The sequence below is a fragment of the Colossoma macropomum genome, unplaced genomic scaffold, assembly GCF_904425465.1.
Source record: "Colossoma macropomum unplaced genomic scaffold, Colossoma_macropomum, whole genome shotgun sequence".
Taxonomy (NCBI): domain Eukaryota; kingdom Metazoa; phylum Chordata; class Actinopteri; order Characiformes; family Serrasalmidae; genus Colossoma; species Colossoma macropomum.
In genome coordinates, this window is record NW_023494798.1 from 7703686 (window position 1) to 7722239 (window position 18554).

Here is an 18554-nt window from a genome sequence, read left to right on the forward strand (position 1 = left end):
TGCATTTAAATTATTGACGAGGTACAAAAGGATGCTGTTTTTGTTGGAGACAGATCCAGGCTGAGTGGCTAAAATAAAACATGTATGGAATGAAAACAGCTAAGGAGAGGAACACAGTCTTTAACGCTAAGCAGGCTGGGACCTTCGGAAACCTTGTAAACATTGCATATTTTTTTTTAGGTTTGTCAGTCGTGTGATTGAAAGAAGTCTCCTGTTTTTGTATATCAGACATTGAGAAATATAAATATATTCATATATTGAAGTACCTGGACGCTACCTTGGGTCAGACTGACAACAACAGCAAAATCTATAACGAATGTTTTGCATTCTGGCAGATTTGGGCCAATACTTGTTTTGTAAAAATAGGCATTAATTTTTATTATTATTATTTTTTGTTTTTTATGGGAAACTCAAAGCTGTTAAATTCACAATAACAATTATCTATTTTTCCCTGTCGCCCTGAGCTTTGGGGCTTTGAAAAGGTGAGATTTTATCTTTTAACTGCTCAGTTCTAAGTAATTCAGGAGCCCATGCTTATTTATGCATTCCTAATAGCATTACTGGTGACAACACCGATAATTTACTGCCACTAAACTACATTGTTAGTGAATTTCCCCCTTTATAGTGCAAACAAACCGGCACGACGGCTGAACTTGTCTTTTATGTTGAGCTCGAGACGTAGCGGCAGTCCATTGCGGGTGGCAGCAGAGAGAGAACAGGGGCCTACAAAAGCCGTGTTGGATTCTGGAGAACGAAAGCTGTCGCGTGGCTAATGCCCACTGCTTGAATATCAAGCGGGCGTAATGAAGTCATTTATCGAGGAGAAGCCGCTCTCCCACTACCCTCCAGCCTTCATTAGTCTGTCTCTGCCCTGGTTCCAGCGCCTCCCGCCATCCCTGCAGAATTTAATCAGCTTTAATGCACCTTTTTTTTCCCTCACATGCCTTCTGAAACATGACGAAAAGTATACATAAAAAGTTTGCCTCAAAGTCAAAGCCTATGTCTAATGTACTTTATAATATACTGAGTTGAGTCAGGTGCATTAGAGCAGGGAAAAGAATGAGGATTCAAAACCACTACACTGGTAGTCCATTTGTGCCCATATATGACTGATATTATATGAATTTAACCCTCTTAAAATCCCAGGCTTCTAACTCCCTTAGGCTTATTATTCAGTAACTACATGGACTGCAATGCGAACTGGCCTAAGACATTTCCTGGTCATTTAAGGGGTTGAATAGTGTTGGGTGCTTTTAATAGAATTCAATATCACAATAATTAAAGTTAATGAAGCCATGCCTCCTGAATACTTGTACTCAGGATCATCAAATGGTGGCCTCAGGCCAAATAGTCCAAGTTTTCTCCAGCCTCAACCCATCCTCCAAACCTGTTTTTTGCTCAGTTGTATTAAAATTAGGTGGAATCTACTAAAAAGATAAAGCACTGTTGTTGAACCAACAACTACTGAAATGTATAAGCACATATAGGGGACATTCTAGCACCAATATGTCAAAGATCTGTTTTACAGCTGACCGCACAGGTTGGCTAATTTTAGAATCTGACGTCATAACAAGAACAGTTGAGAAGTGGATGCACCGCAAGCAAAGGTAAACCACCTCTAAAACCCACCCCCAAATTCCTCTAGCCTATTCTCTTTTAAATCATTAAACTTGAGCCAGAGCCTCAAGCAAGACTGCAGCTCTGGAGGTGCTGGGTTAGCTGATCCCGAGCGAGCATCATTAGCCGGGTCCTGTCTCCTCCCAGTGTGACTAATCCGGGCTTAGCACCTGATCATTAGCTGATTTACGGCCGGAGAAGTAGGCGATAATCAAGGTCAGTGGGGGTGGTTTTCTTTAATGGCGGTTGGATTTCAAGTGAAGCGTGAATGCACAGCTTACCGTACACTTATAACAATGACAAACGGCCTCCACCTTCTGCCAGCTGACCCTACGAACCTCATGGAGGAAAAAAAAAAAATCAAAACCAAGAAAAAGCCACATTTACCGTTGACCGTAAGTGAGACTTCCTTTTCTCCAGCTCCAACTCGAGGCACCACGGCTCGGCAAACATATTTCCCAGCATCCTCCTGCCTCACCGCCTTCAAAGTGAGGATGTTCTCGTTGCTCAGCACCTGAGGTCAGAAAGACACAGGTCACCCCGTTAGCAGAGAGAAGGGCACACCTGGGTCAATGTCAAACTAAATCAGAAAGCAACGATGGGTAGCTTAGCTTAGTAAAGGCTCTCCTTTTCAATTATTAAAATCCAATTTGGGGTGGAAGCAGGGGACTGTGGGAGTGTGTTAGATGGCAGATGACAGGCGCTGGGGAGAGCAATGAGTCCGGCACTTTCACCTCCATCCCCCGCGGATGACAGGGCAGGGACACAGACAGAACCCAGTCGCTCTCCATCTCTGCAATAATGGAATTGACCTATCCATGCTCTGCTTACCAATGTACTGTTTTGTAGCGACCCTTGAAAGGTTGGACAAGCTTTACAGAACAATGGCAAAAATCCCATTCAACCTAATGACATTGGTGTGTGGTTGTCTGGTTCCATTGACTTACATTAAAAATAAAGTATGTTTTTTCCTTCTCCTGTAAAGTTACCTTTTTAGAGTTTTTGTTTCCGATCACAGTGATATATACAGTCCAGATCTGTGCTGTAGGTTTTAAACTGAAAACTTAACATTATATCATGACTCTAAATTAGACAGCTTGTTCAACTTAGCACTCTGGCAAAGCCTTGAAAGCTCAACTGGAGCCCCAAACCATGGCCATAGAAGGAACTCTGAGTGTAAACATAATTTCTCTATGGGAAAAATCATTGTTTTTTCCTAATAATTTGCTGCTATTGTACTCTGGCATAAACAAATGTCCCAAAATGGATAATTTTTTGTGTTTCCACAAAATCACTGGATCTTCTGAACTGTGAGGTCATTTAGAAGTTTAATATTGCTACATACATAGTATGAGCAAGCTAACACATGCTTTGAAATGACATTGCATGAAAGTAAGTCTTAAACCATAGTCTTTTCATTAATAACTTTTCACAAATATGCCCTGGTAAAAATTATATGCCCTTATATTAAGCCTTAACAAACTAGTAGCTTGCTGCTCATTACTACTTTATTAAGCCATAACTACAGAGCATTGACACCATGAAGCTGATGTTTCTATTTAGAAGTGAAAAGAGATTTAGTTTGGAAACACCCCAACTAGTGTTTGAAAAGAAAAAAGAAAAATCTAATGAGGTGCAATTTAACTAACAAGGGATTAAAATAAAGGGCTCAATAATAAACACACTCCATGTAGGCCCAATACTCAAGTTTATTGCTGAATACAGTAGTAATGAGCAGCCACATGTTGAAAAAATGGGAAGCTAGTTGCCTCATTTAGTACACAGACAAATTAATTTCAAGCCTGCAAATTTCTCTTCTGAAAACTTAAAGATTTGAGTAAAAAAATAATTTGTGTAAAGCTTACAACTTGTAAAATACACTGATTATATTAGCAATGCAGTTGATTCACAGTGGTTATTATTAGCTAAAAACTATTAAGTTGATAAGGCTATTAAGGGCATTCTAATGCATGTCAAAATTTTTATTCTGAAGATTATAATGTATAATTATTACTTAGTAATTACATGACTGACTGCAATACAAAATTGAGTTTTTAAGGCACCACTTAAGGGGTTAAAAGAGTTTAACATCTTGATAAAGTAGCAATGATTAGTTGGCAGATTGCATGATGAATACATATTGTAAACTCTTCTGTTTTGTCTTACAGTGAAAACAGTCTGACAGTTTGCATATATATATATGACCACTGATGAAGGGCTAGAGGATGACCATCACAGACTGTGCAGCAACAGATGACCTGTCGCTGACATCTACAAGATGGACCAACAAGGTAGGAGTGTCTAATAGAGTGGATAATGAATGGACACCGTGATTAAAAACTCCTTCAGCACTGCCAAATCTGATCCACTCATACCAGTGCAACACACAATATACACAGGGTAAAAAAGGGGCTAGCAAAGTATGCAGAGAAACAGATGGACTACAGTCTGTGATTTTAGAACTACAAAGTGCATCTATATGGTTAATGGAACTGATAAAATGGACAATGAGTGCAAATATAACAAGATGTCCCCAAATAAAATGCTCAGTGATTGTATATATATGATGTAACATTTAGTTTGATGTCTCTGTGTGGAGCCCTGCTGAGGGAACAAGCCTAAATGGAAAGTACAGATGCACTAAGCCCTTGTCATCTGCAAATTACAAGGACATAATCTAAGATCCATTATAAATCAGGCCATATGTTACGCCTCCTGTATGCAATTATCTATACGTGTCCGTCATCAGTCAACAAATTAGTGGCCATTTCCTCAAAATGATTATGTCATGGACTTTGCAATATACTGTATTTTTTATTAATAATTATAAAAGAAAAACAAGTTCCCTTGGAGTGAGTGGGAGTTATAATAATGATAATGATAAAATAATAATGATAATCATCTATTCAGTAATGATGAAAATGAATAGATGAAACAGAATGCAAAGACAAAGGCATTTTGTCATTAACAAGGTCTTCTTTGAGGCTGGATGAAGAGGGTTGTTTGAACATCAATGTCTTTAATATATGCAAAAGAGAACAGGGCAGGGCTGAGAGAGTAATTGATGTTCATTAAAGACGGTTCCGGATAAAAGCTGGCCCTTCTCGCTGATCTGGAGCCATCTTTGCCTACTCAAACTTCTGACCAGACTTCTTCACAGGACACCACTGTCTCCATTACTTCATTATGGTTAGGAGTTCCTGATCTGAGGATATTTGTATGCAGGCTGAGAGATCAGTGAGTTATCAATGGGGACGTTCTTGACAGTTTGTGACAAAACATTTAGTGAAAGGTTTTGCATACAAGGGAATGAATAGGTTGTGTAGTGTGAAAGATACCTTAATGTTTTTTAAGCTTGTCATAATTACCCAGAGTTCAGTCATTCTTAGGCCTAGAAGTGTGTAATTAAAGGCTTATTATCCATTAACTACATGGACAACCATGCAAAATCGTTGACTTATTCTAACGTTATAGAAGTGTGTAATAAAAGGCTTAGTATTCAGTAACTACATGGCCAACAATATAATCTGGTTGAGTAATTCTTGATTATAGAAGTCAGAAATGTAAGGCTTATTATTCAGTAACTACGTGGTCTACAATGCAAACTGATTTATTCTTAGGTCATAGAAGTGTGTAATAAAATGATTATTACTTAGTGACAACAAGGACCACAATGCAAATGAGGTGTTAACCTTTGGTATTGGAACTATTTAATAAAAGGCTTATTATTCAGTAACTACATGGACTACAATGCAAAACAGTTTAGTTAACCTTTGGTATTGGAACTATTTAATAAAAGGCTTATTATTCAGTAACTATGTGGACTACAATGCAAAATAGCTTAGTTAATCTTAGGTTATAGAAGTGCTTAATAAAAGCTTATTATTCAGTAACTACATGGTCTACAATGCACACTGATTTATCCTTAGGTCATAGAGGTATGTAATAGAATAATTCTTACTCAGTAACAACATGGACCACAAAGCAAACTAGCTGTTAATCTTTTGTTATAGAACTATTTAATAAAAGGCTTATTATTCAGTAACTACATTGAATACAATGCAAACTAGCTTAGTTAATCTTAGGCTATAGAAGTGCTTATTAAAAGGCTTATTGTTCAGTAACTACATGGTCTACAATGCACACTGATTTATCCTTAGGTCATAGAAATATGTAATAAAAGGATTATTACTAAGTAACAATATGGACCACAAAACAAACTAGCTGTCAATCTTTTGTTATAGAACTATTTAATAAAAGGCTTATTATTCAGTAACTACATGGACTACAATGCAAAATAGCATAATTTGATTTATATATGAGTTATTAATGATTTATAATCTAGTTCTAATATAATCAATAAGATTAGGCTCAACTCACTGCATCTGCAGATTTCCAGAGCATGGCCTGAAGAAGTCTGCAAAACATTTCAAAATTGATAGCTGGCTTTATTTTAAATCTACCGTGGACAAGAGGAACTTACCACTCCAGATCCTCTCTTCATCCACACTATGGTCAGAGATGGATTTCCTGTCCAGGCACAGTTGAACACAGCATCTGAGCCCAGGTCCACCTGTAGGGACTGTGGCTCCGCAGCCATCCGTGGGCCAACTGCAGAACACAAACATGCAATCAGCAAAATCAATGTGACACAGGTCCAAACTCTGCTTCTCACAGTCAATGACCAGAATATAGTGTTCGATTTTCTTGGGCCAAGTCGATTAGCTCCAATAAGCCAGCCTTTCAATATTCACTGCGGCTGAGAATTATGTTTTGTAACTATGCTTAATGATTCCTTTTTAAAATTGGATAGACTTACTTCAGTTTAATTAGCCTGCAAACGAAGGCATTAATTGAAAATGCTTTTGCCATAGAGCGAGTAGAGAAAGGAAACTCACAGTAGACGTCCACATTACGGCTGATGTTCGTGCTGCCCAGAGGGTTGGTGACCTCACAGGATACAGCCTCTGTGAAAAAGGAGTGGTCCACGATGACTTCATAGGTGTCTCCAGACACTTCCTTGATCACGTTGCCTCCTTTTGCCCATCTGCAGACAATAAGCAGAGATGCAGTTGGGTTTATTCTGGAAAAACTACAGTTCCAAGAAACTGAAAGTGCCAAAGCACAACAGCAGTTCAGCTTTTGTGTAGACATTGGGAAAATGGTAGAAAAACAGGCCCACATGCTCACAAAAAACCCATTAATCCCAAAATAACTCCACCTCTCTCTTTAATGGAATGGAATGAGCACTCAACGTGGCTACCCATAGTGTCACAAAAATCACAAAGCCACTTTAGAAGTTACCATGGTAATGGCAAGGGGACCACCATCTTGATCCACACTGTCTCCATCACAGAGATAAACAAGGCTTGATGGCTGCCTGTCTGATGCAGGTTAGTGGCTGAAACACGATGACAAGTGCCTTTCCTATGGACCAGCGGCTTTTGTGTCTGTTTTCCGAGGGAATTATGACACTGTTATATGAGACACATTGAAGTGAGCGATCTCTGCTGGCCTCAGCATGTTTTCGGTGCCTGGGCTGCGGGGTGACAGCACACGCTCCCGTTACATGGAGCAGAGCCAGGCTGGGAAAAAAACAAAATCTCAAAGTGACAAATAGGCAGCACCCCACTGACGTTAGCAAATGGCACCAACTGTACACAGCGCACAGGAAGCTGACGTTAATAAATCGACGTGGCTCTCGGCGAGGAAACGCTTCGTTTGTGTTGAAAGCCAGTATCCCGGGGCGTCATGCCTCTTCTCCTGTCCCTGCTGCCGTAATGCTTCCCCGAACGTCGCCAGCTCTGTCTGCCGGGTAGCAGTGGGTGAGTCCCTGTTGGTGTCTGAGACGGGATACATTTGTACGAGGCAAAGGGGACGGAAGAATGAGTGTCTCTGCGCGACACTTGGGCAAACATCTCAGCAAATTGGATATGTTCACTGCCAGTTAGCTTACAGCTGAGAAAAAGACAGCATGAAGGTTCGCCTTGCAAACAAAAAAAAAAAAGAAATAAATATAAAAATACACTTCCCCCCCTCTCCACATTTGAAGACTCAAATGATCCCTCACTGCCAGAACTGTGAAAATTCACAAATTACCATCTCGGTAGGAGCAGTAGGGCACTTTCATTAACTGCGGAAGACTCTGGCCCCAGTGCCAGGCCTGATAAAGAGTCATTTAAAACTACATTAAAAAAACAACGGCGAGGAATTATAATTGCTTGAATGGGAGCTGTAGTAACGGCATGGCCAGTTGAGCTCTCTGTCAGCCGAACGTGCCTGGGAACACCTGCGATTCCAAAAATATTCAAATCAGGGCAGATGGGAGTGTGTGTCGCCTCAGCCCCAGACATAATTGCTCTTGGAAAAGAGGCTGTGCTGCAGCCTGAAACTTTCTATTTATGAGTAATTAGAACAGCAGTCACCTGCTCCGTGTCTGCCGTAGAGAATTCCGCTGCCTCCCTGGAGCTCAGAAATTAAACCCAAGGCTACTGCGCACCCTGCTTTGTAATCAGATCAATAGATAGACAGTGCTATAATTTCATTTGGCTCTAAATAGCTTTGTTATTACAACGGGCTGCGAGGATGCTTATCAAGCGACGCATATGGAGCCTTTCAAGTTAGCGGCCGTTGTCTCGTGTTATGAGCTTTAAAATGAAATAACGTTCGCGGTTGTCTGAGTTAGCGTGATCAGTCACAGCTGTGGTCCCTCCGGACGAGCAGTGTGTTTGCCGATGCGTGCGGCACACTTTGTGATCTTTCCTTCCATCTTCAAAGCCCATTTCCTCAAGAGCACAGCTCACAAAAGGAGTGCGTGATAATGACAAACAGTATCTGAGGAACGTCACAAGAAGCAGCTCTTAAGAGGTTCCAAACTCACATGCGCGTCATGATTACCTCCATCATGAAAACGAGAAAGAACCAGAGCCCAGCTCCCAGATTTTACAACAAATTATCTTGGTCTACTTTTAGCAAATAATTTTCATGTTTGTGAGACTGTTCATTTGATAGTGTACTAAAACCATCAGAGTGGGTAATGCTTTGTTTTTTATTTATTTATTTTTTTCTGAAGTTCAAGGTATTATAACCATGTAACTTAACGTGAGGACAAACTTCAAAGTACTTGGTAATTATTACATGAATTACGGTAACATGAATGCAAGTTCCAAGACAGTGAAAGGCCCAACAGATTCTAAATATTAACTGGATGTGGTACAATCTTGGGGGAAAAAGTACCAGGAAGTAATATGACATAAAAAAAAGATTAAGTAATATATACAAAATAAGTACAGTTTCCTTTATAGTACCTGCCTGTCCATTACCTATAAATCAAACTAAATCTAAGCTATAAAAGGAAACAATGATTAATATTTAAGCAATAGAACATGAGAGGGAGTGTGTTACCATGACATAACATCACCGCTGTGATTTGGTTGCCGTAGATCATCACAGCCGTGATGTTATTCATGATAACACATGACCTCGAGTGTTCTATTGCTTTTATATAAAAGTTTAATAAATAAAGTAATGAATTAATAAACTGGGCCGTGAATGCGGCATTTAATATTTTTAATGTTCGCAGTTCCTTCACCAAATTATAGTTCCTTAACAAGCAGCTTGTTGCTACATCAGAGTAACGAACTCCGCCCACTCACTGCATAGCCGGCAGTTCGTTCTCCAGCTCCTCACACTAAATTTCAAAACTGTCATCGCCACTGAGCAGCTTCTCAGTCAGCAGCTGTGACAGAAGAACAGCTAAACAACCTGGAATTAGCCAGAAATGAATTTTTTGCCAGATCAGTATTGATGTTGTTTTGTTCCAGCCAGTCTGTAAAGCATCTTACAGCCCATTTAGTTTGGCGAATGGTGTTGGTTCATTTCTGGCTGATTCCAGGTTGTTTAGCTGTTCTTCTGTCACAGCTGCTGACTGAAAAGCTGCTCAGTGGTGATGATAGTTTGGGAATTTAGTGTCGTCTCATCTTCAGAGTCTGACCAAATCGGCTGTCGGTCAAATGTGATCTTAAAAGTATTCATTTTCGGTTTGTGCGCAAAGTAAAAAGTAAAAACGTTCAAATGGCTTGAGCATCTCCTACAGCTGTCAAATTGTTGCTTAGCAACGGTGTCTCAGCGGAGTGATACATTGTTCGTGGAAAAAAAATGTGCTGTTATGGCTAAAAACAGCACAGTTAGAACGCTTCTCAACCAATCAGCTTGCGTGGCCGGAACTAACTGTTTCATAATATGGTTTTACTAGGTACTTGTCATTTACTTTAGAAAGCTATCTGTGTACTTACCTTACCTGGTACTTGAAGGTGATTCCTATGTACCTTCCTTCTTAAGCTTGTGAAATGGAATTGACATTTAGTGTCAATGTTTATTCCACCTTGTTACTCAAAATACTTATGAGGTATTATTCAATTTCGTTTCTTAGCATAAAATCTTTAACCTGGTAGTAATTTCAGTGTAATTAAGTCAGAATTTACCATCATGTTACCCACAATAACTATCTAGTACTTGTTTGTGCACACTTACTTGATTAATACCTAGAAGAGGGACCATAAAGAAAGCATTACCTCAGAGCTTGAGCTTCTTTAATCTCAGATTTGAGAGATTCACTGTAGTACAAAATGAAACTCAAGCGGAATGTTAATATTGTTCAAGTGGCATGATGAAAAGTGGGCCATGAGTAGGACCGAGCAGCAGTGGGTATGGGTTATGATCAAGGCATGGCCAGGCTGATTGCTTTGGCCAGCAAGAGGGCCCCAAATGGTGGGTTGCTTCTGCCAGCTCTGGAGGACCCACTGCTGCATGCTGTCAGATCCAGAGGCTCCATTATCACTGAGCTCCTCTGGGCTCTGTCCAGAACAAACAGGGTCTGTTCACACCAAGGGCCTGGGTAAACTTTTACGCTGGATCCTGTGCCACTGAGGGATATTCAGGATACTCGACAATTCATTTATTGATCACAGGAAGAGGAGAACTAATGTGCACAATTTCCCACTACTCTGCTACTCCAGTGGTAGTTAATCAGGCAAGATGCTTTTTTTGGTTTTGCACTGGAGCTGTGAGGTTGACGTAGATAATGGAAACTTAAACTTAGACCCACCAATTAGTGCTGTGCAAACCAGTGATACTGAAAGGTTTTGTGCTGGGCATGCCGAAATTTTAAGCAGCATATGATGTGTACAGTGAATTTTCATGTGAATTTTTGGGATAATGTAAAACAGAACATGTTCTAATATGGTGAAATATGACAATTTACACATATAACTCACAGATTAAACTGCTGACTCCTACCCAGTTCAATTTACTCTCTCAATTTGCAAATGAGCTGAGTGGCAACCAATCAAATTGGTGACATAGCTCCACCCTATAACAAGCACTTGTATGTCTTTACAGTGTAAACCCAAATGTCAAAATTCATGAATTGGATTGAATCAAGAAAACTATTAACATTTGATTTAGTAGAGTCCTGTTTGGGGTGGTAACTAAAAAGAACCGATCATGATTGATTTACTGACACTTAAATGATATGAATTTCACATCTGATGTCATATTACTTGGCAGAAAGCCAGTCAGAAGGCAGAGAGGGTTAGGTTTGGACCATAATGATTTTTAGGGTTTCAGTTTTTGTGTTCAACCCTGGGAACTGGTAGGTTAATTGGCTTGTGACTGATTTTTTCTTTTTTTTTATTTTGATTGCCATTGATAGCAAAAGCTCAAATGTATCTTTAAATTATATACCTAAAATAGATTTACAGTAATATTACTGTAGTTTTGCACTCTATATTAAAATATTTCTATTTTTCTCTTTGTACATCACTGTCAAAGCAAAACCTTGTATCTTCATAAAGTAATTAAAAGGTTAATAATTTGTTGTGGCTAACCTCTAAACAGTCTCTGATTACACTGACACAAGCACACAAAACTAATGGAACCACATGAAAAGGGTATTTCTGACTGTTTAGTAACTCACTGTTTGTTAGTTATGAATCAGTCTAATGTTTGTTCATAAGTGTTGTTTGATACTAATGTACATGTAGTTTTAACCTCAGCGGAGTGTTTTTACAGAAGTTAATGTGGCTTGTGTTTCATTGTATGCCTGTGCATAACGTATCTTTTGAGTTAGTGGGTCTGATTTATCGCCGCAGTTTGCTACCAAATATTAGAGTAGTCACCTCCAAACAACTGATTGCCTTAACTATTTTGAGTCCTGCTAACTTATACAGTTAACAGTGCATTGATGTGATTTGAAAGACTTGTTTATGTGGCTTCTATGGGATAAATACAATACAATTCAGTACAATACAATACAAAGCCTGAAAGAAGTACGAGGGTGTTGGGTGACTAACAGTGCCGTTTCGAGAGTCTTGCTTGGGATCGCGTTTGACGGCATATTTGTTTTTGCTCCTGGATTCTTTTTCATGTTGTTCAGTCCCAGAGCCATTTCAATATCACTGAGGGAGTAAGTGAAATGTTTGTCTACGGAGGAAGATCTTTTTGATTGGCACTTGCATAATATTTGCGAGGAAGGAGCAGCTACAAAGAATAGCTCGGTGATGGATTTGATATTTCCGCTCGTCTTTACAGCGGCATGAATGGCATTTCAATATTCCTCTGAGTAGAGTAGGACACGTGCAGAGATGATGAGGATGTCATTCCTAACTCATTCTCCCTCCTGTCTCTAAACTCTTTCTACGACTCTACATCTCTTTCCCTTTGTCTCTCCTATCTTGCATCTCTCTCTCTCTCTCTCTCTCTCTCTCACTGTTCCAGAATCTCTGGGATGTGTTTATCTTCTTGGCTGTAAAGGCTCTCCGCTTTACCACATGCTTGCCGGGCGTCCTTTTATTGCAACATCAGAGCCCGGACACACAGCCAGAGCTCTTTAACGCTCAGCCAGCTGCATACACACACTCCCTCACATGAACCCCTGGCATTCGGATCCTATTCCGAGCCATCGACTGCTTCTGTCGCAGCCTCCTTTTTTTGTTGTTTTTTGCCGTGAACGAATGTTCCGGTGGCACGGGTAGAGTCACTAGAGGATCCGCGGTCGCTGGAAAAACAAAGCGGCGGCTTCGGCGTCTACACATCAAATGCTCTGCAGGCGATGCACTGTAGCGCCGGGGAAGGGAAACCTCTTCATTAGGCGCCTCCGAGACATCACCATGGAGATGTGCAACATGACAAAAGTAGCAGCAAACAGAGCAAACTAACAAAAAAAAACACCCGCAACATAATTGTTGAAGTCGCAAGAGATTCAGAGACTTTCCGTTCGAGGTGGGAGGCCATGCCTGTTCCCTTGTAAAATGACTTTTCTTTGTTTTCTGTCTTCTCTCTCTGGCAGAACATTCATATTCGGACCGAACGTGATGTACTGATACCTTCTTCTCTCTGTGCTTCCCCATTATCACAATCACACAGTTTCTCTGCCTTCAGTCACAAAATAATGACACGTCCTTATGAAACACCCTGATATCGGCGCTGTTTCAAAGCACTGTGGTCTGCAGGTCCCTGCTGGAAAGTTATTATTAATTCAAACTCCGGCTTGATATTTCCCGCTGTGACATACATCAAGTCAAGTGCCAATCAAGAATGTTATTACTTTCACAGGAGAGAGACGCTACTGAATCACACCTAGATCAATGGCAGTACTAGCCATGGGGACCATAATCAGTTAAGAAAGAGAGAGACTGGATATTCTAACTGAACATAGATGCCAACAATTGGGGGTTTATAGTAACCTAAATATCACTGCTGTCAGAACCAAACCTTGTATCTTCATTTTTGTTGTATTCACTGTTTATTTATTTTTTATTTATTTAACAAATTTGAATGAATATAGATGCTCGCAAATTACTCAGAAGAAAAAATAACACGTTTTTTTTTCTGGGTGGTCCTTTGTAGGTGATCAACACACTCTTAATAGATTATCAGTAACACACTCAACAACAAATCAGCATCAGTGAAGCATTGAAATATATTGAGGTAAACATCCTGAAGATGTACTGTTGATACATAACTTTACATTTAGTAGATGTGTAATCCTCAACCTCCACCCAAAACCTAATCCTAACCCTCACCCTGGCCCTAATTCTAACCCCTAACCTTACCCAAAACCTAATCCAGGTAAGTTCCAGTTACAGAATCATATCAGCACCATGTCTATAATAGTTTGTTGAGGATGTTGAGATGGTCTGAGTTAAACCTGTTACATGTTCGGTTACTTTTAGGTTAAACAACCACAAATATGAACTTGGACACCAAATAAAGTGAAAAACAACTGAATTCAGCAGATTATAGACAATTTCATTCACACAGTTAATTAAAAATATATTGAATCTATTCACTGCTGCTACATCACTGATATGTTGTTACTGTTACTGAGAGTCTGTTGAGTGTTTATTGCATCTAAAAATGACTCAAAATATTGTCACAAAAAAAAAAAACATTCTTTTACTGTCCATTCACATTTAAATCTTATAAAGATTTTATCACAACAGCAATGATATGCAAGGCATCCATACAACATGACAACACCCTATGCACCCTAGGTATCATCTTGGTGCACTATTTTTGCAGGTATCACTCACTTCTCCCCCTATTAGACCTCATGGGCTGCCAGCCTGGAGGAGGTATGTGTATTTGTAAGTAGCTAGCAGGCTAACATTTGCAATTCCCTTTTATTTTGTAACAGAAAAATCTATATCTACAGGTCTATGATTTGTAAAACTACCTCTCCTCATTCTGGATGCTTTTTAAACATAAGCAAGAACTTCTTTGGTTATAATTTCCCAAAGGTACACAGGGAAAACTGGGATTTCTTCATAGGTTCTTTAGGAAAGGCAAAAGTTATATGTTGAATCATAACAACACAAAGAACCATTTGGATATTTGAACGCTTTGGTAACACTTTCTATGAATGTCACCTTTGTAAGCATCTATAAACACATTTATAACATGTTATAATGCCTTCATACGGCATTATAAACATGATTATAAACATTTAGAAAAATGAATTACACTGGATTACACTTTATAGCCATGTTTATTATACATTCTGAATTGTTAATATAATGCATTATAAATAGTGTTAATAACATGTTATACTGTCAGTGCCAATTAAGCCAGTCCCAGCTTGGAGAGCGTAAAGTAAAGACAAATACCAGGCTAACGGTGGTGTACATTGACTTTCCCACATTGTGTAAAGCACTGATATCAGCACTAGTTTAAACTCTGACAGTTGAAGCCTGTAATGTGCTTTATTATGTATGTTTTAGTGTTTTTTAGTAAATCCTTCAGTAATACTTCAACTTGAAGCCTCACTCTGAACACTGGAGGAGGCTTTAGTACAGTACGCTTCACTTTACTTAGAGCGGACAAATACGACTTATGAGCTCTTATAATTTGTTATGATCAGTGCTTATAATGTATTATATTAACAATTCATAATGCATAATAAGCATGGCTATAACGTGTAATGCATTTTTATTTATAGCCATGTTTATAATGCCTTATGAATGCATTATAACATGTTATGAATGTGTTTATAGATGCTTACAAAGGCAACATTCATAGAAAGTGTTACCAACGCTTATTCACAAGGTTAAATGTTTCTTCTCCATCATGGACAAACTATAAAATGGTTTTCTAAAGAACCTTTACAATTTATGGTTCTGTAGAGCACTGGAAGGGGTTCCACTATTGTTACAAGTCATTGAATCTGGTACTATATAGAAATGTGTAGTATAGAAAACTGAAAATGTGGCTGAAACTCAAAAAGTAAAAGAAAATTTGCCAAAAAGTGGAGACCACAATGGGCAGAATCAGCAAGGTCAACAGGTGTTGTCCTTATCATAATAGGCTATAGAATATTTTTGTGGTGAAGGATATTAGAGGCCGTTGAGCTCCTACAGAGTTGAGACCTATGTTTCTGAATATGCTTAGCAATGAGCTACTAAGACAGCTTCATGGCTCAGTTTCCCAGACAGGGATTTAGCCTCATCTTGGACTTTATTTTAATCTCTATTCAAAACCTGATGCGGTCCAGAAACTAGACTTCATCCTCATCAGGTCAACAAACCTTAAGTGTACCATATTTTGGGAGCACTCTACTTACACTCTACTCTACAGAAAAGCTACCTCTGAGAGTGAGGTGGTAGAGAGAGAAAGTGAGAATGAGTGGAGGAGGGTAATATAATAGCACTGCACTGCCCTGGGATGGATAGGGCTCAGAGTCTGAACTGAGGCTGTTCCTTTGAGTGGTCTCTTATCTGACATACACAGACAGGCTGAATTAGCTGTGAGTGAATGCAGCACGCGGCAGATGTCCTGTCTCTCCACTGTATGGTGTAGTTCTGACCATTCTCCAGCCCCCTACCCACTAACCCCCCTCTCTCCCTCTTGGACTATCTTCATCGAGAAAAATACAACACAGTGTCCCTGGAAAGTTTTTGGTCACTTGTGCTGCGTTGATAACGTTGGACAACAAAATAATTATTTTTATGGGAAAAAAAATTAGAAAAACTAGATCATAGCTAGTTAGGTTGAATGCATAATAAGTTGTTTTTTTGTTGTTGTTGTTTGTTTGTTTGTTTGTTTGTTTTCCTAGTATATTAAAATGTTTTTAAATTTTATTTATTTTTTTTTTAAGTGGAAATAATCTCCCCTACAAAATTAGCATATCTGCTACAGAGTTAATACATCCTCTGCATAGAACACATGTTAGATGTTATGTTTTTATTTTTTTCAACATGTTAAACTCACCACGAAAAACAAACCAAAAAAAATATATATTGTTTTTATATTTTTTACATTTGTTCATTTATTTTCAGAAAATGTGTAATTTGACCAGAGGTGTTCAATTTGAATTAAATTCAGATTGTTATGCTGATCATATCATTTGTTGAAATGTAATTAAAATCTTTGAAATATGAATTTTTAAAATAAAAATAAAAAATGAATATTTAAAACACCAAAATACAAATAAAACATGAATTCATAAAATACACACATTTCAAAATGTTTAGCATTTGGCAAGAAAACCTTTTGTTTTAATGAAACTGAGAGTGGTCTAAATATGAATTTCAACAGATCTAAAAAGACACAAATTTGCTTCAGTTTGAATAAAGACCTAGAAAAAGTGTCAGAATCTTTAATATTTCTCATTTTTTTACTTTTACTTTTATTTGCTCTTAATTTTCTTGATATATTTATGTTGTTTATGCCATGGACGTGTGGGAGGTGGGGCCATGCAGTGTGGCGATGCAGAGAGCACAACAGGAGCGCAGTAAGAAAGACTGTGTAAATAAGTTGTATTTCAGTCGAAGGTGTGAACACGTTACACGTGCTAATCTGTGCTGGGTTGCGGGGTAGTTAGGCAGTGCTAAGTGGCTACCACGTCGAAATGTGTGGTTAGAAGTGACCTGTCTGTTCCCTGGCCATGTCAGCTAGTGCTGACTGGGGGTTCTCCACTGCTGCTGTGTTCAATAAAAGAGCATTCACTTACTTAAAGTGCCATGTCTCTGTATATATTATGCAGTTGTTGTGATTTTAATGACAGTTGCAGTCTCTCTCTCTCCAGCTGCACATCCCTGTCAGATATCCCTCTCAGTTAAAGTCTCTGCATCTTTCTCTCTCACTGCATCTCCATCTTTCCTTCTAGCTGTAGCCTGAGGGCGAGGAACCCTACCGATGCACGAATCTCGCTAGGAGAGAAGTAGTAAACCACCGTCGCCGCTAATGATGGGGAATCTATCAGCCAGAGCATATAAACCATAGCACTCAACTCACCGGGGGGGCGAAACCACAAATTGCCCATAAGTGCGGACCAGTCGCATGTTTCTGAACAGAGATTGCAATCAAAGCATGCGTTATAATGAAACAGCCCCAAACAAACTGTAAAATACGCTGTAAAAATGGCTCGTCAGATCAACATAAAAAATGACTTAATTTAGTAAAAAGCAACTAAACTAGTTTTATTCAACTCAAAAATAACAGTGAGTGTGTTTACATGCACTTAATAATCCGATAATAGAAAATCCGATTTTGTCAATAATTCAATCAAAACGTTTACATGCACTTGAGTAATCAGACAATGGGAAAACTCCAGGTCTACATGAGTCAGGCAGCAATCAGATCTCTACTGTACAACCCGCCAATAAACTCACAGAAGAAGACGTAACATAAACATAATGTAAAACTCAAACTTCATGCCATGGCTTTTTTTTAAACTTGGGGCCACTTTACCTGACATGAACATACATCAAGATGAAAAATATTTAAGTCCTTCATTTCCTCAAGCATGTATTTGGTTTCAGCGTCACTCCATAAGTGTTTTGCTGCGTCTTGCAGCAACTCTGCGAAACTTATTTCCGGTACTGCCGTCTGTTTTCACACATGCGCAGACTGAGAAATCCGAAAGAAATCAGAGTAAGAGTTTACATGCACTGAGAAAGCTGACTACTGAGCTAAAATCCAGCCTCTTTATCAGCTTTCTTAATCAAATTTCTCGACCTTATTCCAATCTAAAAAATCAGAGAATGCTGTTTACCTGACCCTTTTGAAAAATCAGATAACTACAGAAATCTGATTACGATCAGATTATTGAGTGAATTGAAAGAATCGTTGATTCAAAGTATTTGTTTAAGTTCAATAAAACTAGTTAATTTACTTGTTATGAAGTATTTTTTTAGGTTGAATTGAGAAGCCAGTTTTTACATATTATTACTTCCTCAACTTTTTTTTTGTTAGATTTTGTGTTTGTGTGTGTGTGTGTGTGTGTGTGTGTGTGTGTGTGTGTGTGTTTGCAGATTTCCAGTGTAAATGCTATTCAGCACAGTCCCTGACCTGTCAGCTGTTGGTATATGGTGTGTTATATATTCTCTCGCTCCCTCAAAGTACTCTTGAAAAAAGCAGAGCTTCTGCTAAATCTCAGG

General features: G+C 38.9%; 1 protein-coding gene across 1 annotated transcript in view; it reads right to left on the reverse strand.

The window, feature by feature from the left end:
* The window catches only part of kirrel3b (kirre like nephrin family adhesion molecule 3b), a 282884-nt gene that overhangs the window by 27563 nt on the left and 236767 nt on the right, over positions 1 to 18554 (reverse strand). Inside the window, exons 7-9 of the mRNA XM_036585496.1 lie at positions 6516 to 6664; positions 6101 to 6228; positions 2005 to 2131 (exon numbers count right to left, since the gene is read on the reverse strand). Of these exons, the coding sequence (XP_036441389.1) occupies positions 2005 to 2131; positions 6101 to 6228; positions 6516 to 6664 (404 nt within the window). The remainder of the gene's footprint in view (positions 1 to 2004; positions 2132 to 6100; positions 6229 to 6515; positions 6665 to 18554) is intronic.